At 38.7% G+C, this 27,117-nt stretch overlaps 2 protein-coding genes across 3 annotated transcripts; one reads left to right on the top strand and one right to left on the bottom strand.

Annotated features, from left to right (window-relative positions):
* Nucleotides 1–2,432: 2,432 nt before the first annotated feature.
* Nucleotides 2,433–14,196, top strand: skap2 (src kinase associated phosphoprotein 2). Of its 2 annotated transcripts, none has more exons than XM_028013693.1 (12): nt 2,433–2,627; nt 3,709–3,814; nt 3,950–3,975; nt 4,184–4,282; nt 5,008–5,088; nt 6,017–6,100; nt 6,204–6,328; nt 6,589–6,652; nt 7,936–8,046; nt 8,178–8,282; nt 9,204–9,316; nt 13,843–14,196. In XM_028013693.1, the coding sequence occupies exons 1-12, from the start codon at nt 2,588–2,590 to the stop codon at nt 13,933–13,935; spliced, it is 1,047 nt and encodes a 348-aa protein (XP_027869494.1). In that variant the 5' UTR covers nt 2,433–2,587; the 3' UTR covers nt 13,936–14,196. The 2 variants fall into 2 exon arrangements, with proteins under 2 accessions (XP_027869494.1, XP_027869493.1); XM_028013692.1 differs by having other exon boundaries at nt 2,435–2,627; nt 4,181–4,282.
* An 8,650-nt stretch (nt 14,197–22,846) lies between these two features.
* snx10b (sorting nexin 10b) lies at nt 22,847–26,916 on the bottom strand. Its single transcript, XM_028012856.1, has 5 exons — nt 26,744–26,916; nt 26,562–26,662; nt 26,356–26,457; nt 25,970–26,179; nt 22,847–25,790 (listed from the first exon to the last, which is right to left on the bottom strand). Exons 1-5 carry the CDS (start codon nt 26,834–26,836, stop codon nt 25,679–25,681), a joined length of 618 nt encoding a protein of 205 aa, XP_027868657.1. The 5' UTR covers nt 26,837–26,916; the 3' UTR covers nt 22,847–25,678.
* Between the last annotated feature and the right edge of the window lie 201 nt (nt 26,917–27,117).

Genomic DNA, 27,117 nt, shown 5'->3' with positions numbered 1-27,117 from the left:
ACTATGATGAAGTTGTTTCACATTCATGAACAACATAATAAGAAACAAATGTTTGGTGTTACAAAACAATTAGCAGACTTATTGTTGTTTTTGTCAGTGTAAAAGACCCTCATGACAGCATTTGAGTTCAGCCCTTCTTTACTTTGAGACTCGTAAATAAAATCCAGTGCAACCAATTGCTTTGAAAATTCTCCTAATTATAAAATGGAGTCTTCCTGTGTATTACTCAATCTCTGTACGAATACAGTATTACTGCTAGAACCTCAGAGGGTAACATTAGTGCAACTAAAATTCTAAGCAAAAGGGTCCATCCATCCTCTGCCTAGTCCAGGATCGGTTTGCGGGGGCAGCAGCTTAAACAGAGAAGCCCAGATTTCCCGCTCTCCAAACACTTGGGCCAGCTCCTCCCGGGGGTCCAAGTCCAGGTGAGAAACACAGTCCCCACAGCGTGTCAGCGTGTCATAGGTTTTCTTCAGATTTTCCTTCTCAATATCGGGAATAAGCAACTCTACTCTAGGCCCCTCTTGGGACATTGAGCTTCTCACTGTGTCACTATGGAAGAGTTCAGACATCCTGCAGAAAAAAACTCATTTTAGCTGCTTATATCCGTGATCTCGTTCTTTCAGTCACTAATCATTGACCGACCAATAAATCGAGAGTTTCTTCTTTTGGTTCAGCTCTGACTACATCTATGCGCCAATCTGCATATTGATGCTGCAAAGAGCATTAATCATTTGTGACCACGAACCCCAGATACTTAAACTCCTCCACTCGGGTCAGGACCTCATCGCTGACCCAGACCTCAACCCTTTTCCAGCTCAAGAACATGGTTTCCAATTTGATGGTGCTCATTTTAAAGCTGACCACTTCACATTTGGCTTTACAAAAAAAGATGATGGTCTGATGAAGCAAAAGAACCACTGTCCAAGGAGAGCATTAATCAGTGAATCAGAACAGAGGCTAAAGGCACAGCCAATCCAAATGAGTGAAGCGGCTGCTTAGGCTCCTAACACCACCAAGGGGCTCGCAAGAGCATCATTTTATTTTATTTTATAGTGGTAGATTGCACATTTTACACTGTCTACACTTTCTGTTTCAATTTTTAAAAACAAAAGATATTAAACTTGCTAACTTGTTAACTCTAAAATCAATTTTTGAATTTACAAACATGAAATTAATATGCCACACTTATTTACAACACAGTAATTCCATTCTCCATTTCAAAAAGCAAATTTAGTAGAGCAGATTTGAATGTTTACTACTCCTGTAAGATTAAAATCAAGAGTCATAATAACACCGGTATGATGCACACAGCAAAACATACAAATTTTACCAAGTATTTTTGATCTAGTTTCTAGTGTAAATGTCTTAGTACACTTAACGTTAGACAAAACTAACTTAAACGTAGCTTTTCAGCAACATATAGGAGCTTTTTTAAGTCAATAATTCCTTAATATTGATTAATATTCCTAAGTACAAGTACAAACAAGCTCCTATATCATGCTAAAGGGTTGCTTGTAAGCTAATTTTATCTTATTTAAAGAGTAATAAGATATTTATCTTGAAACTAGACTAAAATACTTGGTAGAATTTTGTGTTTTTGCAGTAGTGTAGTCTAGAAATGATGATGTATCTAGGTTTGACATATTAATATGAGGCACCCCAAAATAAACTCTGCTTAGGGCCCCAGAAAGGCTTGGGGCGGCCCTGGAACAATGGAAAGCCTGGAAGAGCTGCACAGATCCACTGGTCAGGTAGAAAAATTGACACGACAGCTGATCATCCAGACACTGCAAATCAGGCCTGGTTTGCAGGTTACGGCAAGCTACGTAGGACATATGGCAACTGCAACATATATTACTTATATGGATATTTATTTAGAAGATTACTTATGAGTTGGTTAAACACAAGAAGATATAAGGTAGATGAAAATGAAATAAAACTTTTGGATCAATTGAACTAACGCTGCAAAAAAAAAAAAAAAAAAAAAAATCCACATCTGTCTGTCTGTCCGTCGGTCCGTCCAGAGGCGTCACAGCCCACTTCTTAACTCTTCCATTATAATGATTGAGTGCTTCACTAATGCTCTTTGCAGCTATTAATTACCACTGTTTTAGATTTACAGTGCTGACATATTCATAAACTACAAACATCTTACATCAGTGTTAAAAAATAAAAAATAAAAATAAAAAATTAAACCCACGGGCGTAGTAATGTGTCCATTAAGTTAGGAGCAGCGAAGACAGTTATTTAGTGAAATAGTTATGTGATGTTGAATCGATCAAAAAAATATGATTTCCGGACTTTATTATTGTTTAAAGAGCCGGAGGACCATTAAAGCATCAGCTCCGTGCCTGCGGAGCAACACGCTGACAGGCAGAGACCAATAAACGTCAGCGTGGCTCCTCCCGAGTGAACGTCACGCGGCTCTCGCTTGTTTATCCCCATGCGGAACCGAGTGGTCACTTTTAGAAATAATTGACAAACAGACTTCCGTGTGAGAGACAGAGCTGCTGCTGCTGCTTCCGTGTACTGTTACGTTTCTCTCTTGGCGTCCACCGAGCTCAAGCTGTCACTCCTTGCTACGATGCGTGCGATTCCCGACGACCTAACAACGCTGATTTCAGGTGAACTCATCGATCAGTGATTGATTGTTTTGTCGGTGTTTTTTCTCGCGTGATTTTTCTTTCACTAGACTTTGGGAAAGCAGTCTGAGAAAAGAGGAACCATCCACTCAAAACGAGTGATGTTCTTTCGTTATATCAGTTCCTGTCATACCTCTTTGCAGCGGCAAATTTCGCTGCTTAAGCTTAATCAATAAACATTGCTCTCACCTGGTGACCCTGACAGTCAGCTATAGTTCAAACATCCGGTTTGATGCCGTTGTGGTCTGCTGCACATCAGCGGTAAACGTACAAAGTAAGGACGTTTAAAGCTGCCTGTCAGATATTTCTCTAAAATCAACCAAAAGCAGCTTTAGACATGACCTAACACTTACTGAACAGCTCACCACGGTCAGCTTTTCTATTTTTGTGATAAACCGCAATAATTCACTAATCAAGAGGAAATAATGTTGAAAAGTAAACTTTGACACATTCGTCTGGTGACATCACAACAGGCTAGTGACAAATAAGCATTCAAAGTCTTGATATTTAAAGTTAGGTTAATCAAAGGAGACACCTGACTCGCATGTTATGAAAACAACAAGAGCACATTGGAATGGCCAGAATTCATTTTTGGGGGATGTGAGATCTTATTATATATCAATCAAATTATTAAAGGATTAAAATCAGGAGAAAATCTGATCAAGACAGAGAAAAAACTTGCTTCATGCACCAACAATAATTTACAGAATAACCCATGGGGAAAGTAATTACCAGGAAGAAAGACTTAAAATGAATCATTAATCTCAACCATCCAGGCAGCTTTATGCAGCTGTAGCGTCTCAGAATCTTCATCATCATCAACTGTCTACAGTCGCTCATCCACCAGATTGTTTATCAACAGCAACTGATGAGCTCCATTCTTCCTGTAATTTCACAGATTTTGCTTTTCACTAGTACACATGTTCATGACTTTTTTCTGGAAATCTGTACTTCGTTACTAAATCCTGTGTTTTTTTTTTATTGTCAATGTCTATTTGCTGTGAGGGAAAGAAGCACACCACTGAGCTGTATCTTTAAATGTTTCCTCTGCTACTTTATTTAGATTTGGAACAGTTCCTCTGTGATGGACTAAAAGCAGAAAATTTAAGCAAGAAGGCAAAAGAGAGGAGGGAAACCTTTATCAAACGGATCAAGGAGGTCAAACTAAGGTAATGCCACATGTACTGGGCATTAAACATTTCCTGCGATCATGATTGCTTACAAACCTGCCATTAAGTCATCAAATACTTTATCACTGATGCATGTTTTGAACGAGTAATGTCAATATATTGTCTTATCTACAGTTTCCCCCAAGATTTCAAAGACAAAGGTGAGTGTTTGTCTTTATCATCTTATTCTTTTTTTTCTTCCTGTTGCAGATCTGGAGTTGCAAATATAGAATTTTGGTTTTGATTCATAAATGCTTAACCATTTTGTCTATTTGACACTTGTCGAAGTAGCTTGGAAAAGGAGAACCGTCAGTACATGAACATAACCAAATCACACATTGCCCTCACAGCTCTTATTTACTCCAGTAGGTGGAGATGATTCAGATGAGGATGAGGAAGTTGACAGCAACAACGACGGAGGCTCTATGCAGTCGGAGCGGACAGACAAGGACGACGATGCGTTCGAAGGTATAAACCACTTGGGGTACACGCAGAGCACATTAACTGATCAAGCTGTGGAAAAACGTCAGGAAATTCACAAATCTGTGTTTGCCCCGGGGAGAAAGTGACTTTGAGTGACACGGTGAGGGAGACATTCCAACTGTAACTCGGCAACACACTTGGGAAGCAATTCAGAGGAACAACTGCTGCCCCTCGCCGCCTCCTTTTAGCCCACCACCCCCTCTTTCTACAGCTAGAGTGTATTTTATTGCTCTCAGACACGGCCAGGGGACTAAAAATTACTGCCATGGCTGAAGTTTGTGCAAAAACATCCCCTCCAGTTTTCAAGCACTTTAATCCAGCATGCTTCTCGAAGGGAATCAATCCAATATTTCATACTTACTGTGTAGAGAAAAGTACAAGGGAATTCCTTGTGGAATGATGATTAAGGGACTGTGGGGGTTTATGGGCCTTAAGCAGCTGCCACTTTTATGGCTTCTCTTTCACACAAAGCAACTATGACACAGCATTTAGACATTTGCATTGAAGTTGCGAGGCAAGCCTTGCATACTGAGAAATATAGGTGAGTGGAGCCTTTATGGGTTCTGCTGTTTAATTATTATCAAATAAACAAAGTTTCCCTGAAACTATTGTTGACACACTTATGAAAACATAGCAACACCTTTTTCATTTTAACATTTCAAAAGGATGCGTTTGATTTGATACATTACGTTGTTCTTGGTCCTCTACAGGTGCGCAGCAGGCCCCGCCCGTTGCAGCCCAGGACTTGGCATCTGTCTTCAAAGCAGGATATCTGGAGAAACGCAGGAAGGGTTGGTGCTCTAATAAATATAGCTAAATAAATTAAATCTAGAACAGACTCTGTTTGTCTGGACAATGAAGTACAGTCAGCTTTGCAAAAAAATATTAAGTCCCTGAACCTTCTTACTTTTTTGTCAAATTGCAGGCAAAAATTTCAATATGTTTTATCAGGATTTTATGTGATAAGTCAGCATGTTGGCTCATAATTGTGAATTGGGTGGACTCCCTGAGTCAGTACATTGTGGAACTCCTTTTTATTTATCATTTGTCATTGAAGTTGTTTTTTGTATATGTTTCTACAAACTTTACATATCTATAGATTATTTTTTTAAACAATTCTTCATTGCAACATAGCTTATGCTCAGTCAGATTTTATTGGAAGCATTTGTGATCAATAATTTTGAAGTCTTATCTGGATTCTCATTTGGTTAAAGGTCTTGACTTTTACTGGGGCATTCCAACACATGAATGTGCTTTGCTCTAAACCGTTATCCTAGTCTCATGAACTTTGCAGCTTCTAATAGGCTTTCATTCAGGATTGCGCTGCATATATCACAACCAGTTCATATAAAACAAGCAAAAGATTGTGGCTGCAACATGAACAAGGGTAAAAAAAAAAAAAAAGTTGCAACCTTTGTTTAAGGCACTGTATGATCTGTGAAAGTTAAGGGCCGAGTCTTTGGTCTCCTGTTAAACCTTTTAACTTTTGAAAAGGAAAGTTTGTTCATAATGACGTTTGCATGACACAAAATAGCATATATCGTATACATAATACGATATATTATATAATGTATTCTAAAATATATTTGTAAACACTGAATATTGTACATAATGATCCTACTCTAAACTGTAGTATGAAAACAATGTTACGTGCAAACCACTGAAACGGTCAACTAAAATGCCGCTTTACTTTTATGTAAATCGTCTTTCTCTGCACAGATCACAGCTTTTTTGGCACCGAATGGCAGAAGAGATGGTGTGCTCTGAGCCATCACACCTTCTACTATTATGGCAGTGAGAAAGGTATAGTCTGGCAGTAAAGAGTTTTTTGTATTGTTATTATTTTTTTCATTATATCTGCATTATGTTGACCGTTTATAATGGTACTTTTATCTTCTGCAACAAGACAAGCAGCAGAAAGGCGAATTCGGCATCGATGGCTACACTGTCAAAATGAACAACAGCTTACGGAAAGACTCAAAGAAGGACTGCTGCTTTGAAATTTCTGCTCCAGACAAGCGAGTCTATCAGGTTCGCAGTGAAATTTGTCTCACTGATACTTTTTTTTTTTTCAATGGAGCGGTAATATTTACTCACATCAGTCATTTTACTCTGCAATCATTGCTGTCTGTGCAACAGTTCAACACAAAATTGAAATGTCTAAATGCGTATTCCTAATTTTCATGCTGCTCCGTGCAGAACATTTTCTCATGCATAGATGCAGTACCACTAATTAATACATGCAGGCTTGAGTGTTGCACTGTTTTAATTTCTTTTTTGTTTGTTTTCAGTTTTGTGCATCATCAACGAAGGAGGCAGAGGAATGGGTGAAACAAATAGACTTTGTGTTGAAAGGTATGAGGGCTTCCACATGTATACTATATTGGGCTTTGTTTTAGTGGTTCTCCAAGTTTTGTATACCCAGCTTCACCTCAGTAAATGCAAGAAATTCCAAATACCAACACAATAACAGACATCTTAAAACTGTGATAATGGATTGTTTTGGAAGTTTTATTTAAAATATTGGGTTTTTTTATGCTTTCTATGTGTTGTGTTAGGGTTAAGTTGTATATTTAATTTTAAACATAGGTAGCCATTTTTAAATAATAATAATAATAATAATAAAAATGGTTAGCTATAAGTTGAAAAGTCGTAGCTTTCTTATCAACCTTGTCCTTAAAGATATTATGGCTGCTGCCTAGACTTCTTCAGTTACTGTTTCAGAAAAGTGATAAATCTAGCTTCTGTTGAAGAATAACTTGTGTTGCAATGGAGTCTACTCCCATCCCAAATATATCAGAAAAATTAAACTAAATAGCAATATATACACTAAAATAACAACCAAAAAAAGAGTTAATTTGTAATTCTAGACATGTTTAGGGTGTCTTTTACTTCTGCTATATTGTTCACTCCTCCTGGAGTATCCATGACAATTGCATACCATTTGTTAGTTATGCAATTCAGGTAAATTAAATGGCATCATTTTATACATGAGTATCTGTTTTTATGCAACTTAGGTAAATTACTTGATAACATCATTAAGCAACTTATTAAGAATGCTTATAGCTATTTTTCTTAGAGGAGTTGGTAACAGTGTTGAGATGCAGTGACAGCTACTGTACTAGAGTTTGTAGTTGCATCTCTCATGGTTAGTTTCTCATTAAATCCGTCCTGCACACAGTACTGCGCAGCCTTGGTTAGTGAGCGGGTCCCTTTTTAGTGCATAAAATGCTAAGAAATTCTGTCCTGTTTCAACTTTCAACTTCAATGTTATCATATTCACATTCCAACTTTAGAGATAAATAGCAATAGAACCAAAAACAAAAGTGAATTGATTTTGGTTCACTTTTGTCCACTTCTCTTTGTGTTGTTGTCTAACATTGTGTTTACCTTGCAAAGGGTTTGTACCAACATTTCTTCTGAATACCATGTAAAGGCGAATCACATAGTTCCAGTGATACTTTCACCACAGTTGGGGAGTCTTGGTTCTGTTTCATCTGTAGTATCCATTTTCATTGGTTTAGAACTAAAAGTTCACCAAAGAACATAAAATCATTTATGTGCTTTTTGAAAAAAACCCCAAAAACACGAGATAAACTTTCTATTGAACTTTCCATTATTGTTTTTTGTTTTATTAGATATGTCGGGCATTATTCCCGAAGAAGAAGATGACGAACAGTTCATGTATGATGACGTTGGAACTGCTCCTGCTTTTGCCCCGGGAGAAGAAATCTACGAAGAGCTGCCAGGTCTGACCACATTCTACACTAATCACTGTCACAGTTATGATATGATGTTAAAAAATCAAATCCCATTTTCTGTCCTTTCAACAAAATTTGAAATGCACACTAATGCATCAGTATGGCGGTATTTTCTCCAGATGACGAGATGCCTACTCCAGCCAAACCTCCACCAAAAGTTGAACCATCATCCAAACCTCCTCTTCATCCTCCTCCTGTTGCTGCCAATTCTACTGCACCTGGAGGTATTGTTTCTGAATATACATACAACTTTAACGAATAACAGCAGATGGATCTGATCAAGTGAATGTTTAAAAGCTGCAGTGAAGAGGAAGTAGCAACAATGACAGAGGAAGCGCCTGAGAACAACTGAAAGTTACTGTACACAATTCTGGAAATAACTTTGCTTGACTTGCTTAACTTCCTCTTACGACACTTAGCATGTTAAAACACCAGAAATATCATTGCATATTTTAAGCAAAAAAAAAATAGGGTCACTAACAGAAGCAAAATGGGTGTTGCTTAAATAGAGAAACTGCCCCAAAACATGTATGTAGACAAGTATTTTCCTACCAGGAACTCCAACACAAACTGTTTAAGCCAGTTTATGTGCATAGACCTGTGCATACATATGGGTAGTATAAAGAGCTTTACTAAAAAAATAAAGGAAAAGAAGGAAAGAGCATTCCATCTAAAGCAAGGTATTTATATAAATTGTTTGTTTTTTTTATTTTCAGAATGGCTAGGTTGAGAAAAACAATGAGTAGGAAAGATCTTAAACAAAGGCTGCAGTAAGCAATCTTTTTCATCTTGATTTAAAGGAGCCAAGAGTTTCCACACATTTCTGGTTTTCCTATGGTTCGTTTCACATGTTTTGTTTCACATGGTTTGTTTCATATGGTTCTGAGGAGCTTAGAAACTCAACAATGCCTGCCCTTGTTTAGTTCTGCAGCTAGGAACACTGGGTAGATTACAGCACTGCTATAAAGACCTTTAGCATTTCTAAATTGTATCAATGGCATCTCAGAGCAAATGTGAGTCTGTCTTACCAATATTTATCTCAGCCAAAAAAAATTGTCTCAGCATCCTGATTAATGCAAGTGGAAAATTAAATTAACTTAACTTGAAACTCCTTATATCACCTCAATTTGTTTCTCCTTGCACAGCTGACAAGAGCACAGACTATGCAAACTTTTACCAAGGCTTATGGGACTGCACTGGGGACCACCCAGATGAGCTGTCTTTCAAACGTGGAGAGGCCATCTACATCCTGAGCAAGGTATGGATCAGGGAGCTCTGGGTGTCAGAGATCAACTGTTGTTTTCTCTCCTATAGAGGATAGAATTACGACAATTCATCTCTGAGGAAATGTAAAAACAATCAGGTCTGCTGACTAAATGATTATCTGACTCTACTGATTAGCCCATCGAAGCTAAATTGTCTAAGTCCTTAAAAGAAGCAGATTTTCTTGATATTTTACTGGCGGTGCTTGTTTCTCAGCCTGAGGGGACGGTCAGAGATGGACCTGGCTAGAGGTTTTTTTCTGCAACCCTGACACAGAGGATTAAATGTATCGCAGTGGAAACTGCTTTAGTGCCGTTGGCAGATTCTGGCTTTACTGGCACACAACATCATTCCATCATTCCCATCTGGAGTATTTCAGCGCTCTGTCACTGCTGCCATGCCAGGCGCTGAGCTGCCCCGAGCCCACACACACCTCTCATGCATCTCTATCACCTCTCTAAATAGGAATGTGTGTTTTCAGGAAACCCAGGCTTAGCATTCGGAGCAGGTGAAGACATGTAGTTGACGCACAATTTCCGAGGCTTGTCAGCCGGGCAGTGCCAGGAGAACTGAGGGCCTGTTCTTTACGTCCACTCTGTAATCAAACAGGAGCTCTTTTGTACTTGGCTGCTTTGAGTAAGCACCAAATAGGATTTGTTGATACATTCCACATTTGGAACAGTGGTCTTGAAATAAGAGGTGGAATTCCATATTTTTACAGATGGATGTTGGATTATGTGGTATGTTAAAAAAAAAGTGTGAAATGTGCTCCATCTGAACAGACTATATTTCTTGTCTGGTTTAGTTCCTATGATGCATGCAGTCATATGGGACAGACTGCCGACAGCTGGCCGAGTAACTTTTAAAATTCAAGTCTGCCATCTAGTGGCAAAGCATATAGCTCTTTTGTTCAGATAGGTTGTACCTAACTTATTGATCAGTTACTGTTGAAATACTGCCTTACTAACCAAAATAATAATTTAATATTGGTAATGGTTAAATATAATTTAATGCTAATCTTTAATTACAGGAAATGACTTAATCTAATACCCGGAATAAAAAACCTTTAAATTGTGAAAAAGGGTTGGGGAGGGAGAAGAAAAAAAAATAAAGTAACATATTCTTTAAATCAAATATAATAAAGTAATTTTGGTAATAAAATTATATTCCCTTTTGCTAACAAAATAATTAAATAGAAATTATTTGATTTCTGTAATTAAGAGACTGAAATTTGTTTTGTATGTCACACTGGGGAGTAGAACATCAGCCAGACTAATTCTCCATTGACCACTCAGCCATTACTGTGCAAATCCAAATGCACAAAGTAGAAAACCCTAATAATGCTAATCAGCTGAATCCTGGTTTATTGTTCTGTCCTGTTGTGTGGAAAAAAACCAAGAATCAAGTTGCCCTTTCACTGCCTAAGAGTGCCATTAGCTGAAACCTTGGTGTTGGGGGTTGTGGCCTGCTCCGAGTGCAATGACCATAAAACCCGTCTGGACCACAGCCAGCTGCAGCTAAAAGCTTGGCCGTCTCCCTTCCTCTTCCACAAGTCTGCTTTGTATCCCTCCCCCACCACAGATCCCAGTAATAGGTGTGGTGTTCCAGCTACGAGACCCCTCCTGAAGACAGGACCTGAGAGTTTGATAGCTGTTCGAATAGGCTGCACAGCCGATTGCTCTCCGTTTACACGCAAGTGCACAACCCTCTGAGCCCCCCCACAGAAAGTGCAAAGAATAATTAATGAGCATAGCATCTAAAAACTCAACATTTAGGGGGAACGTTTTCACATTTCATCTTCATGGACCGATGCAACCGAAGAATTTCCTGTAATTCAATTACGACAGCGTGCCCTTTTTCGGTTTTGGGTGTTTGTGTTAATGTGCGTGTGTTCTCACAGGGTGTGGTGTCATTAGTCATCCACAGCTCTGTATATTCATTCCCAAGTTGTGTCCAGCACTCACTCAACCTTAACTTATTTGTCAGCCAGCCAACTATACAATGAGGTGTTGCTGTTTTCAAAGGCTGGAAGCAGGAAGTCATCACACACACGGACACACCCCTGTGCACCCCCACAGCCGCACACAGACATGCACACACACCACAGCCTACTCCTCCAGTGGTCCAGATGAAGTGTAATTTGGACCATGTAACACACCTTTAAAGTCAAACATTTTATGTTGATATTATGTTGATAAAATGTTATCAACAATCAATCAAATGTTATGTTGATAAAAAAAAAACTATTCAAATCTTCTAATGTTTTTGATACTAATTTGACAATCCATAAAAAAAAAAAAAAACCCTGACAAATATTGAGAGTTGGTTTGTTATAGCTAAAAAAATGTTACCGAACTTTTAGTTTTAATTCTAAGTTTCTCCTAGAGTTAAGAAAAGACGAGCTGTTTGGCAATGGCTGTCCTTGTGGGCTAGCCTGCTAACCAACTTGACAAAAACCTTAGAGCTAATGCTAGCTTAATAATGACAAAATATTGCTAGCTAGTAAATGTTCGAAATTTATTGTAACGAGCCATCATTTAATAATTACCCATTTAATAATTACCAGTTATTATGTGCTGTTCATTAGCAAGAAACACCACTTGCTTGCAAGTTGGGCTTTAGCGTCAGCACTGTTATAAAAAAGATTTAAAGCTCAATATAAATTTATTTAAAACAGAAACCTTCTAATGGTTAAACCCTATCATGGTTCTAATCCTGTAATAAATTAATCCTATTCATTTCTAATACAAGTACAAACACATTTGCATTGTATTACCAACTAATGTAAATAACAGCTAACTGAACCAATATAAGTTGAATTCATACCAAAATTTTCTTAGACAATATTTTATATCTAAAGTAATTAATACTAATAATATATAACTATTATTCTACATTAATAACCATCACCCCTCAATTGATTAATTGCAAGTCAATGGGTCCATGAGGGCACCAGTGTCATCATGACAGTCAAGAGTTTAAATATTTAATCAATTTGATTGATTAGAATTTAAATCCTTTACATTTTACACCCTCCAAAAGTAATTTTTCTAGTGCAATGGACTACTGTAAAGTATTTATAAGTGTTATGCCAAGACTCTAACACAGACTGCAAGTGCTCTCTTCTTTATCTAAAGAAATAATCTAACACCAGAATCTGGTTATTGTTAATACTACTACCCAAACATATAATGCAAAGTGAAGTCTAATTCATCTAATTCACTGACTTGCAGAATAAGATGGACTCAGATGTGGCTCCGGCTTGTCCCTGAATTCTGTCTTTAAAATGTTCCCTCAGTTTGCCCTCCTTCTGCCCTGTCAGAACCTGAGCTCTAGTCTTGATTCATGTTCTGGTAAGACTTTGATGTGAGGTCAGGCTCTTGTCCAGAAAGAGAGAGATGGTCTCAGATCTCCCCTCATGCTGTCTCTCTCTCATCTCAGCATTCTGACCGTCACTAGGAGCTGTCTCCTTTTGGGCTTGGAAAAATTTACGTGCAATGCCCGTTGATGACTTTTTTTGGTGCCGTGGATTAAAATGTTGGTTTGCAATCTTGACGTGACAGCTGAATGTTGGGGATGGGCAACAACAAACTGTATGAAGTTGTTGATGGGATATGCCACCTTGTCTACTACAAAGCTAGCTAAGATGATTAGTAGGGCTTAAAAAATCACATCTCAGAAAGAAGGGAAAATTAATGCTTGATTTTTATATTTCCAGAGAAAATATCTTTGTTTTAAAATGACCAATAAAACTTGACAGTTAAAGCAGGATGTCAAAAGACAGATGTAAAATAACAGAGAATGTGACAAAACAGCCCAAATAGAATGGAAACAATGGACAAAATGAACACAAAAATTTATATTTTAGGACTGTTGCTGGATAGAAAATGACGAGTAAGATATTAAAAGTGAAACACCAATCAAGTTCAATCAAAACAGCAACCTAAAGTGAAAGATATAATAATAATAATATAACTATGTTACAACTGAACACAATTTTAAGTCAGAGGCAGAGGGCCTATAAAAAGGACAGAATGATTTAATTTCTAGAGCTAAAATGGTCACAAAGAGATCGTTAATGGACACTAAGAAGAGCAACAAAAATAAATGTAAATCTACATCAGAGAAAAATCAGAAACTTTGCAGAAAGATCCCGAGTGAAATGCAAATCAAGCAAATGCTAAATGATCAAAAACTGGCTTAAAGACAAATCAGAGAAAATACTTTATGTCTAAATTTTGACAAATAATAAAAAATTAAAAAGCCTCGAAGCCGTTATAAAGTCATTTGGATCACTGTGTGTGTGGAGTCTCATCAGATCATCTTTTAAGCCACTGCTTTTTATCCCTTTGTGTGCCGAGGGCCTTTTATTTCAATATTACAACCTGAGATTGACAATTACGCAGAGGCTCCTGGGTGTGATTCAGCCTGTAATAACTTTTTTTTCCTTCTTGCTAATGATTAATTAAACAGTTTAAGTAAAGGCAGTCATGCCTATTATTCTTGTTCCTTTGCTTCTAGGAGTACAACAATTTCGGCTGGTGGGTCGGGGAGAAGAACGGAGCGATCGGCATCGTTCCTAGAGACTACCTGTTGGAGCTGTACGCTATGTAAACTCTCTATGCTGCTGAGACTCCTGCTTAATACACTTACCTGCTGTTTCATATATCGAATGTTGGGGTTGGGGGCTGGGAGGGTTCTGAGATAAGTCCATTGTTTCAATATTAGCAAGGCTGATGATTATAAAAATGCCAATTTGACTGAAAGTATATTTCCAGCATTTTTCTGCACTTTTGTATTTATTTTCTGTTAAAATTATTTGTGATACTTTTCTGGAATTGCTTTTGGCAAAGATAATAAACATTCAAACACTCACTGATGCTTTTTTATATATATATTTCCCCCTTTTTTAAGCCACAAGGTGGCAATCTAGTTCCTTATAGAATCATAAGTGACCTTTGTGACAGAGTAAAAATCCTTACCTGAGGTTTACAAGCCATATTAACAAGAATATACAGTATATAACCCACCTATTTTAACAATACTAACGGATCTCCAATATATAATTTTTAGCATAGAAGGCTAAAACATGGTTCATCAAAATAGATATTTTTTTGTCATATGTTCAGCATTTCTATCCCACGCTTCAAAGCGACCTTTTATTTAAAGCACCTGGGAGACTTTGCTGGGCAGAGGATCACAGCGGCGGCAGATGGGAGGTTGTGCCGCCTGCCTGACTGTAACAGCTGAGGTGCACTAATAGGACAGGCAGCCACACAGAGAGCCGGGATGCTTATCGCCCTCTGAGGAGCTGTTTGACAGCAGGAGAGTCGGCGTTAGCAGTGCAGTGTCCCTCTGAGGTTAGATACATATACTGTACGTGTGTTTTTCTTTTCTTTTTTTCTCCGTTATTCCAAAACCGGGCTTCAATTTTAATGCACTCCGACAACGTGGCCTTGTCAGGGGTTTTCTCAAGGTTGGGAGTCGGGGGAAGAGAGTAGTGAGAAATGGAAAGAAAAATGCATTTATCAACCAATAACTTACTGTATCTATTTTTTCTATTTTCTGGCTGCTGTCTCTCTGCTTTGTTCGAGTTGAGTGATGAGCCACAGTCCTCTGTCCTCTGGGTGACATTCAAAGAAAACATAAATCCTGACTTTTATGGTATAGTGCAGCAATAAAGCTTCCCTTCTAATTGAAGATGTAATGAATTACTATAATTACTTATTGAATATACAGCACTGGAAATGGAGAAGAATGGCTTTGTTTTTTGTCAATGTAGAAAAACTAACAAGAGATATGACATTAGAAACCATCTTTGTGTTTAAATCTTTAATTCTATCAAAGATCATTTGTGAATTTTAAGCCCAGAACAATAAGGCTGTGCAAAATTGTTCACATGCTTTCACTTTTTTTTTTTATAGCTTTTCACATTCCAAACACAGACTTTAATAAAGCTTATTTGGAATTTCATATTAAAAACCAACAGAAAACCTTTATGTTATTGTGAAGCTGAAGGAAAACTAAGCATTGTTTACAAATAAGTATGAAAGGTGTGGCTTGTATTTATCCCACCTTTGTGGAAACTTATGTCATCTCAAACATTTGTCTATTCTTCGCTGCACAATAGCTCAAGCTATGTTGAGGTATTTGGGTGGAAAATATCTGCGATTTTTCCCGATTTCAGGCCTTGACTTTGACTGGGTCATTTTTGCATATAAATATGTTCTGATCTAAGCCATCCCATTGTTGCCCCAGCTGCCTGTTTGATCTGTTCTGCAGGAAGGTGGATATTTGCCTCAACTCCAAATCCTTTGTCTATAACTCCATCTTCCACAGCATGATGCTGCCACCACCGTTCTTCCCCATTGGGATAGTGTGCTCAGTGTGCTACGCCGTGTTAGTTTTTCTCCACAGATATTTTGCAGGTTGGCCGAAAAGCTACATTTCGTCTGATTAGACCAGCGTTTTCCATTCTTTAGATGGCGTTTTCCATAACCGTCTAAAGAAGCGGTTACATGTTTTACAGTCATCTGATGAATAAGAAAAGCAGAACTTTTCTTATTCATCAATGGCTTTGCTCTTGTCACACTTTCACATTTGGTCATGAAAACACGTAGTGGTCCTGTCAATAGGTCCCTGCACCTTGGCTCAGCTGTGAACCTCTGTGGGCTCCTTCAGAATCACCATGGGCATTTTGTCAGTTTCCCTTAATAATGATCTCATTGTTTAGCTCACGGGCTTAAATACATGTCTTGGGTTTGCAGCTGTGCTGTAGTTTTTCTCTTTTCATGAATTGAACAGTGATGTGAGACCTTAAATACTTGGAATATGAGCTAACCCTGCTGTAAACCTATTCACTTATTTATTTCTGACCTGTGCCTGTTGGTTTTTACGGTGCACTAATGTTATCTAACAAACCTCAGGCCTGCACAGAACGGCTTTATACTGTGAATGAATTGGAAACAGGCAAATGCACAAAACACAATCATACTCTCATTTCTGCAACTTTGTCATATAAATTACCCTACACTTATTAAAATCTATGCTTGTAACATGATAAAATGGGACAAGGTTCAAGGTATGACTACTGCAGTGAAACATTGCCTTCATTACTGAAATAGGGCCAGTGTTTGCCCTTTTGAGCCCTGCTTTTTAAATATTTGGCAATGGGTCACCTAGTCAGTGGCAAACAAGGCTAAAAGCTGCCTCTCATCTTTAAGTGCCAATAAAAAAATATCCTTAATGCATGACAACTTCAACCCCCCTGTCTCTTGTTAGTTCTGGACAGGCACATCTTCAATATATACAGGCGCTTCTAATGCAATTTAAAATCAAGATATAATGTTTAAAGGATAAATGCCACCATGTCATTAATCCTTCAGCGCAGTAAATAACACTAATGATACCAGAATATCACTAATTAATACTTTTTCCCCATAAAAACACACCTTCATGAGCTGAATATATATGAACAGAGCTGTTGGGGTGGGGAGGTAATAATGAATATATTTTGGGTTTGATGGTACACGAAGCTGTCAGTTTTCACAGCTGCTTTACAGCTCAGATAAAGCAATTCCAAAACATTTTAACTAACATAAATTATCAATATAACTTGATCATTTTCATCAACATTGTTTGTTGGCTGCAAATAATGTCCTGATATTAGTGCTCTCATGTTTGCTGACTATTACCAAGCACAGAGTAAGAGTGCTGATGGTTGATCTATGCTGCTCTCCATGACTTAATCCGGATCAGTCCGTCAGCTGTTGGATTATTGGGCAGGTCACTAAGCGGCAGGTCTCACCTCAGCTTCATGGAGAGTTTCTGTCAGGAATAACTCAGGCTTTATTCATGTGATAACTCCAAGCTTTTTGCAGGATATGTATCACCTATCCCACTCCAGATAATGCCCCATATATCAGGATTCAATTAAAGCTCTTCACCCCACATCTGCGATTGAACCTTAAAATCTAAAATGGTCACTTTTTAACTGCAAGTCACTATTAATAGAGGTCAGTTTCATTTAACATAATTCAGCAGCAGATGGAGTACAGTTTGGTTTATGACATTTTCAAAGATGTGGCACATTTAAAGTGAAACTTACCGAAGTCGTGACATACAGAGCCCTGGAGAAATATTTATACCTTTTGAACTTTTTGGTACTTTGTCTTGCTGCAACCACAAATGTATAGTATTTTATTGGAATTTTATATGATTGACCAATAAGAAAGACATGCATAATTATGAAGTTGAAGGAAAATAAAATGTCTTTTTGTTCTGGGACAGGAAAACGGGTCAGAGTTGATGGGCAAACTGGATTAATCTAAATAAAAGACATCAATGGCAGACAGACAGAAGTTGCAAAAGACAAGAGACGGGGATTAAAGTTCACTTCCCAGTAGATCAGTGGCACTAGTCATGCTTCCAGAGATGCAATGGAATGGTTTGGATCAGGATTATGGCCCCCAGATCATTTGCAGCCGCCAGCAGATATTTGACTCCAACTGCAGTTCATGAATGGTACAAGTCAGGTCTGCCAAAAAACATGTACAACCTTTGTTTATTAGTCTATTTACTGTACTCCATTCCACAATTCACCACCCACTCAGCAGGGGGATGGCATTCAGGCCAGACTTGCAGCGTTCACCTGGTAGCTGCGTTGAAATGAGGTTGGATCAGTTTCACACCATAAACGAACTGCTCTGGAGTTTATTTGGAACAGAACCACACCTCAAATGGCTCAGTTACCTCCGCAGTCAAGTTCTGTTTCAAATAATGAGGTCATTATTTGAAGCAGAGACGCATCTAAAAGTTGAAGGACAGCGGCCCTTGAGAAGTGAATTTAAGGACCCCTGCTGTAGAGAATCTGTGGCAAGATGTGACAATTGATGTTTCTAGATACTCTTCATTTAATATAATCACCCATTATTCCTTGCAATATAGCTCACGCTCAAAGATATAAGGTGGTAGAGACGTAATGTAAGAGATTTACAGCTTTACCTGCAGTGAAAAGTGGTTTTATAACTATAGGAGTATAGTTTGGGGAATTTTTCATTATTAAAAAAAAGAAAAGAAAACTCTGTTTCATTTACCTTCCATTTTACAATTATATGCTGTTTTATGTTGGCATGTGACATATAAAATAGATTTAAATTTCTGGTTGTACTCTAATTTCATAAAAAAGTCCAAGAGATATGAATACTTTTGTTGGGCATACTTTCTGTCATATGTAAAGGCATGGAGTTCTTTTAAAACGTGTTTTATTACACTTTTATTTTTATACAAGAAATTAGTTGCCAATAAGTATGAAACTGAATAGGCTTTTTATAGGCACCACATGGTGTAAGATAGCATTGCCTTCTGTCTTACAGTCTTCCTTCAGAGAGACAAGTAGTTTAAAGGTATCAGTCAGTTTTTCTTGCATTAGCGGTCAGAATGCCACCTTAATGCACATAACACACCAGCTGATCCTTAATGAAGCTGTTACTGCTGTGAGTTGGTCAGTCATTTCTCTCGCATACTCTCCAGTATACATCACCACCGCAGACAGGACTCGCGCTCCAGTGTGTGAGGTTGGAAGCCAAAGCTGTCACGAAGACCAGAGCTATGCCGCTTACATTTGAGTTGAGATAAATCAGGCTTATCAAAGTGACAGGTGTTTGTTCACCTGCCATAAACATCTCCCACATCTCGCTCCTGCTCATGTCTTTGCAAATTATTTACTAGTCTGCGGGCACCACAGCCTGCCCCTCTGTTTACTCTCTTGTTGTAGCTCTGATAGCAGGTCAGCGATCGACAGCTGATTTACAGTACTAGTTAGCAAAGTGAGTAATGATCCGGGAAGCTTTGGGAGGACAGCTTGTAATCAGCACAGGTCAGAGAAGCATGTGAGGCTCTAACTGTAATTACAGACCTCTGCAGTCTTCACACCCACATAAACTGCAGCTGAGTGACTGTCATTCCTTTGCAAACCAATCAGCCTCATCTCCTCTTACTTTTCCTTCTTTGCTTCCCTAAGTTCTGTGCCTCCAGTTTCCTCTTGAGTTTCTATCTCAGCTCTTTATATAGCCAGTCCTTGTAAGACAACCTCTTGGAGGAAGTAAATGTGTTAAGGCTAAATTACAAGAGCTGCCCGGAGTAACTTAGAGCCCGGAGTAACTTAGAGAAGAGGAATGTGGTTGCCATCATTCCTCTTCTGTGTCAGCTTTAGTATGTGACCAGGTTTGAGTTAATGTGAGCTGATTTAATGCTCAGGCAACAGATGAACCTGCTAATCACGACAAAGTGGCATAAGCACACCATGACTCTAGACTTTGTCAGATATTCACTAGATTTTAGTGAATCTAGTGCTGAGTTAGACAAAAATCCTACAATTGCATGAAGAGAATATAATTTGAAAAAAGGTATAAACTTAGCCACTTACTGTACTTCTAGAGACAGATTACTGTATTATATATCTGTGAGTGGCAAAAATCTTAAATTATAGTTTTGGTATTTGAGAACCCAACATGGTTCTCCTCTGACACAGACATTTTGTTGCCCCAGTTTTTAGGAGTTCCTTGATCTGGAGGTTTTGTGGCTGAGGGCAACTGAGACCTGCCCCAATAGTGGGTGTAAACTACTCGCATATGTTGGACTTGTTGGTGCAGTGATGGATTTTGACTTTGGATAGAAGGCATTTTCCCAAGGCCGCATACTCAAGTACTCAAGTACTATCTAAATATCTTTGAGTTGCATCCTGAACATATTTTGTTGCATTTATGTGTGTATTAAAGAGGACTTGACACCACCAAGTATTGATTAGAGGCCATCTGCTTGTTACTGATTGTAGGGAGGTTAGGTCACAAGCTTCTTGTTCTGCCTGTGTGCATTTTATCCAACAACAGAATCTGCATGTTGCTCCATGCTAATTGGTTGTGGGGTGCTAGAAGAAGAGCCGATTCCTGCACGAACCACCACTTGGATGGTGAGTTTGCTTTCACGTGTATTTGAAGCAGTCAGTGGATAATGTGACTTCCCAAAAGTCTTGATGCTTTTCTGCAAGTAGCTGCTTCTTCGGGGTGAGACACTAACTTCAAGCTAATTCTTCTGGTGTCAAACAACTTTAATCTAAAATATCACAAAAACATCTTCAAGTCTTTTTGGATTTCTTGTTTTTCTTGAGCACATAGAGCAACATTGTCCAAGTAGAAAATTAACAAAAACATATACATCTCTCTAACATTTGGCTTTTTCTGTTTTACAACATTGATGACAATTCAAATTTAAACTAAAGATTTTTTTTCCTGAAAGCATTAGGCTGCACAAATGCTTTTTAAGGGACAGAAACCTGTACATTCATGTGTTTTGAACACATGTAAATTAAATTGAGTTGCTTGAATATACATATGCATGTCCGAAGAGTCCCATATCCATGTCCTGACTCAAAATGATAATATTTGGTCTGTACATTAGACATGCGAGAATCATTTGTGTCAATATGCAGACACCGAGATGATGGACTGTCTATGAAAAACAATCCGAGCCGGTCACTGGATCTACAGCAGAGAGGGGAAAATTTAGGCTCATCATAAAAAAAAATCCTCCTCGCCTTCTATTTCACGCAGACATTTTTATGTTTTTTTTATTTTCTACCTCATTGCAGCCGTGAGCTGCTTGCTGATTTACACATGCTGGCAGCAAAGCTTCGACGCCCCTGGAGATGGTGCCCTCAACACCTCCACTTCACTCTTTTGTTTCTTCCGCTCCTCTGTCGTCTTCACAGTGCCATCGCTGGCACTGTCTCCATTCCCTGTCTGACCAGAGGGCTCCCCTTCTACACATTGTTCATCCCTAACAAGACGGGAGTCCAGAGGGACTTGATTCTATGACATGTAGAGGGTGACGTTCCCCAGAAGCAAGACAAAAAATTCATGCACTGATGAGGAGAGAGTATATACAGTATATATGTGTGTGTGTGTGGGTGGGTGTGTGTGCGTGGGTTGGGAGGCGGGGAGGGGGGGGGGGGGGGGGTCAGATTTTTTTTGTTTGTTTTTTGATATGCTGCATATATTATGAAATCAAATCAGTGTGGGTCTTGTGAAATGTGGACCCTTGCTGTAATATCTACTCTTATGGTCCAAAATCAGATCGACTTCAATCAATTACCATTATAGATCACCTGATTGCTTATAGATTCCAGCTAATCTGCAAAGAACAATTGGAAAAAAAAATCCATCTTTGGATGTGAGAAGCTGATGCAAAGACGCAAAAGGAAGTTAGACAAAGTGTTGACTCAGATGGAATGAATGCAGCATATTTTAGATTTTATTTGTAAAACAAAAACATCCCAAAACATGCTATTTTTCATTTACTTAACAACTGCACAATAACACAATAAACCATGTGTTGGTTTATCTCAAGTGGTAATACTGTGACAAAATGTGAACAAGTTTGAGGAGTATAAACAATTCTGCAAGGCACTTATATAAAAACATTTTAGCATAGAATTGATGAAGAGACAGTATAATACAGACATGTTTCTTTTCTTAACACATGGCCCAGCCTCCTCATCTATCTACTTTAAAGTACCAATTTCAAAGGAAATGTCTTTCCATACTATATTACATCAGTAAATTACAAACTGTAATCTCAGCCTTTTCCCTCAGGCTCAGAGATGCTCCTTTAATGCTGATCGGCTCCATCTGAAGGAGATGAGAAGCTGTTGCTCTCCTTGGTTTAGTGATCACACTCCTTCCAAATGATTGCTACATCTGCAGCACACATAAGATAATGGCACAGGGAGGCAGACCAGCAGCTATAGCTGAGCAAAACTGAGGAAAGGTATGGCTGCTAGGTCTGATGAATAACTGATGTCATTTTATGTCAGCTCATTTTCATCTGTGACATCTCAGAGACAAGGAAAAAAAGAATTGCTGTAAAGGAAGCTTTTTTTTTCTTTTTTAAATGTGTTTATTTTGTTTTCTGTATTAAGGTAGCACTGGCTTTTAAACATACATAAAAAATATATACATATTTCCATTTACAAACTGGAGATTTCATATTGGCATGAAATTAAATATCTAGTGCCTTTCTGTGCATTTTTTTCAGTGGTCGCAATGCTGTATAATACGTCTCACTGTCCCATTATCGTACAAATACTCTTGGTAGATACTTATTAAATTATCTCTTTAGGTCCCACTGCCTTTCTGTTGCAGGTGCAGCTCAGTTTTGTCTAGTATCGACTCATCTGGGTTCCGCAGAATTGCAGTCAAAGAGATTTAATATCTTAAATTGTGCTGAGCTGCTATTGCTACTAATGGATTCTGTATAATGCAGCACTTAAAATGCATGAGCAGCCCCTGATTTATCTGTAATTTGCCTCCACTGGAGCATATCTGCCTCAGTGCACCCATTGGTTTCTCGGCTTCCTACAGAAAACTTTATTGGGATTTCATGTTGTTACATCTCTGACTCTGTCCAACATAAAGATGGACTTTTATTTGTTGTCTGTAGAAAGAAAATACAGCAAGGGAGGATGACACAGATTTGAGATGGGATTTATTAGAGAAACACATATGATGTTGTGGTATGAGGCAGACACTTCTCTCAGAGAAGGCTCATCCCTCTGTCCAATCTTTTACTATTTACTATTAAGCTGTAGTCATTAATTTCACACTAAAATAGAAACAAAGCATTTGTTGTTTTTATAGAACGCATTCTCTGATAATTTTACTGAATCGCTATGTTTTCAAATCTCTTGCACCTCTATAGAGGCTCACACAATGTTTGTATAGCAGCGGACCAAACTGTTTTTAGTAGTTACTGGTTTTACGGCAGAAGAGCTTTGCTGACAGATTACAGTAGCCTGGAGTTAATGGCCGGTATACCAGAGTCACAGACCATTAAAATTTGATTCAATATTCCCCGTCAGGCTGAGTGAAACCCAACAGTTTCAGTCCTGAAATGCTTAAACATTTCAATTCAAACGTTGGTAGAGAAACTGGCTGCTAAATTTTAACCAAAAAATATTCTTAATCTTAATTAATTCTTTATTTCACAAGGGGGGAAAATATATTTCCACATCCATTTAAAATCTGTCTTTAAGGAGAAGAGTAAGAAGATATGAGGGACGGTACGGTGGTGCGGTTACAAGGATTGAAATCCTGGTTGGTCCCTCCTAGTGTGGAGATTGTATGGTGTAATACTGCATTTGTTTGTTCTCTCCAAATACATAACTTCCTCTCTGAATCCAAAAACATGGCAGCTAGGCCTCTTGGCCAATAAACATTTATCTGAATTCCTTGAATCCTTGAATTTACCTGAGGTGTTTGACTTGTGTGTGTCTCTGTGCTGTCTTGTCTGGGAGAAAATCACCGACCCCAACCACAGCTCTGCTCGGATTGGAAATGTGGAGAGAAGTGACAGATGGGATCTTTTAAGTGTTGTATGTGTTCTCTAAAGTCGTTGATGACTTGAGTTGTTAGAGGATGTTAAAATAAGCTGTATCTTAAAACTAGAGTTAGCTAAAAAAACTCGTGTTGGTTGTTCAAGTTTTAACGGAGAAAAAAACTTCACTTATTACAACATCTTGAAAAGAACATGTAGAGTACAGGTTTTTTTTTCCACTTCTGCTAAATTGGACAATAATGGAATTGGAATAATGAATCAGTGTTTCACTTAATCTTTTTGTTAAGATTCCCAGTTGAAGGTCTAATACTTTAGTTTCGATATGAAACAACATACACTATTTATATTTTAGCTTTAGAAACAATAAGCTCAAAAACAGCTAACAGCTAACCTCTTTATGAATAATCAGATAAAAGAACTGTCTTCAGCACACACTCAAACATTGGTCTGATTTTTTTTAACAATGTGTACTGTATTGTAACATATGCACACGTATATGACAAGATATCCTTAGAAAAGAAAGGCTACCTGCACCTCTTCTTCCTAATACAAGCCAGTTCTGAATTCATAATGAACTCCTCAGCTGCTGCACAGAGAAACAGCTAATCTACGGCCTAACCCTGGCTCTTACTCTAACCTAACAATTACCAGAACATACCTAATACTAAAACTAACCTAAAAGCTCCAAAACAATACTTCTTCTTATGGGAATCAAGCTTGTGAGTCACACAACATGGTACAAATGTTAGGAAAATAGTCCTTACAATGCCTCAAACACAAGGAGACACACACACAGTAGCAGAAACAGCTGCAAGGAACGGTCTCAAACTAACACAAAGCAAGGCAGACAGATTAAAGGAGCAGCCTGTCAGCACAGCTGGCATTTGCTCAGCAGAAAGCAATGTTTCCTGTCTTACTGGTGGCCTTCTCAGACAGGAGTGAGTCCAGTGGGAGTCCAGAGGACCTCCTGCCCGTCACACACCTGACAGGGGTGTGTGTGTGCAGAAACTCTGCTGAGACCTTATTAAACATGTCATCCTGCTAAGCACTGCAGTGGCCACCAGATGACAAGCTTCCCACACTGGAGACCTATACCGTGACATCAGGCTATGACTGCTAGACATATTATCCTGCTATTGGGACATTTTCTTGGTACGAATGAGCAAACTCTGTCATGCTTCTGTCAAAATTAATTTATAAAGCTACAACACACAGTTACAGCACATGCTTCCGAGAGATAAATGTATAAAGTGTGACAACACTGCCACCCACAGGCGCAACATTGCTACACATTTTCTACCATGCACACAGCGTAATATCACAATACAACAAAACATTATGGATAATTTTACAAAAGCATTCATACCCCCGAATAAACTTTTTCACACATTTTGTCACTTTCGGCGACGTAGTTAAGTAATCTAGTTGACACACAGAAGTAAAATAAGTTGTTTCTGAAATAGGAGTCTGAAAAATGAGCTTTGCACATTAACAAATTGATACTTTTACCCATTTTTTCCCCCCAAAATAGCTAAGTAAAGTCAAGTTGGATGGAGAGTGTATATAAACATTCTTTTTCAAATTCTGCAGCAGATTCTCAATTATTTTTAGGTTAGTACTTTGACAGGGCCATTTTGCCACATGAACATGCTGTGGGTATACAGTATGTTTAGGGTTGATGACCTGCTGTAAGGTGAACCTCTCCATCAGTCTCAAGCCTCTACCAGTTTTTCATCCAGTATTGCTGTGAATTTAGTGCCATTCATCTCTCCATTCAACTCTGATTTTGTGAAACTGGCTTTCCAATTAGGACAATGTAAATTACACAAACGTGAAAATGGTTCAGGGAAAGGTAACAAGTTGCTTTTCCTAAAGTGATTTCATATCCAGAAAGATGAACATGAATCAAGTAAATAGACTCGAACTTTCATCCAGTAGTTTTCAGTTTTCATACAGAACCAGGCGATCAGCTGAGCATCTCCTCTTGGCAGGTTCCCCTCAGATCAAGGGTAGCTGCACTCCTTGACTTGTTTAATGTCAACTCTCTTGTCTTGTGCCCTGGATCTCTGCACTCTGAGCTGCAAAAACACAACAAACAGCAACGTTTACCACAGGTTAATCAGGTGCCGTGCCCTAACTTGTTTAGCATCAATCATTGCCAAACAAGTTTGTGTTAATGTGTCGTAGGTTCTTGTAAGAGCAGTGTTTCCGTCTGGACTTTCCCGATGAGGCAGTGGAAAATACAGTGTTACATTACCTATCTGAGTCAGAGTCACAGAACACGCTGAGGTCCCTCTGCAGGTCCTCTTCTGAGTGAAATCTCCTCAGGCCGCAGCTCTGCACAGCCTGGGCCACGGTGAAGCTGGTCTTTCCAGCAACACAAGCCTCCATTTTGGAAATGCTCAGCTGGGACTGAAGGAAAAGGTGCAGGCAGCTGTCGGATAACACCAGATTGCTCTGGAGGATTCTGAGAAATGAAGGAAATAAACAAATAAGGATCTTCCATGTGTGGCGTAGCGTGCCGCCTGGGGATGTGAAAACATCCTGTGGTCCGGAGCTGGTGAAAACCAGTGCACACCAGTTGGGTTGAGTGAAGTGAAATCTCCAAACTATAAATGCACTGCCATGTGAGGTTGTCCTTACTTTTCCAAAAACCTCTGGAGTCCTTTCATCCGATCTGCAACCTGCTGGGCGTTGTTCAGACTGAAGAAGGGGTTTTTGGGTGGAAGGTGTGGTAGCTGTAAGCTACAAAACATGCAGGCAAAGGAGAACCATTTAGGACTTCAAGTTTAACATGAAAACAGAAACCTTTGTCTTTCTGAGATTTATCAAATGACATGTTTACTCACAGTAGGAGAGAATTTTCCTGTAATTTCTGTCTGAGCCACACAAACTCACTGAATCTCCTCCTCACTCTTGAAGTCTTCTTGGTGAAGAACACACTGTTGGTCTGAAAACAGGACACAGCAGCAACACAGTTAGAACAAGGAAACAACATAAGTGAAACTATCTTCTCTGCGGTTGTACTTACATGTAAACAAATCTCATAGTCCATGTAGGCATGCCAGAAGTCATTCTTTTGTATCCGCGGGTCTCGCACCCAGACACTGATAACCTGCTGCATGGAGACGGCAGGAGAGATCCTGAGCTGAACTAAATGAACCGTGTTGTGAAACAAAGAGGAAGGGTTTTATGAGTAGACAGAGGAAGTGCAATGACAAGCCCAACAAAAAAGAGGAGGGGAGGAAATTCCCATGCATTCCAAATCCTGTTTTGCCTTTTCTTTTATTGGCATATGTGTAGCTTTTTTTTTTCTTTATCAAATCACATTTCAAAGAAAACATACCGGATTCTCAGTACTTTTAGTTTCTTCTCTCATAATACAAAACATAGACAGAGCTCAAA

Source organism: Xiphophorus couchianus, chromosome 3 (assembly GCF_001444195.1).
Source record: "Xiphophorus couchianus chromosome 3, X_couchianus-1.0, whole genome shotgun sequence".
Taxonomy (NCBI): Eukaryota; Metazoa; Chordata; class Actinopteri; order Cyprinodontiformes; family Poeciliidae; genus Xiphophorus; species Xiphophorus couchianus.
The sequence above is the reverse complement of the archived record's forward strand: the minus strand, read 5'-3'. Positions and strand labels throughout refer to the sequence as shown.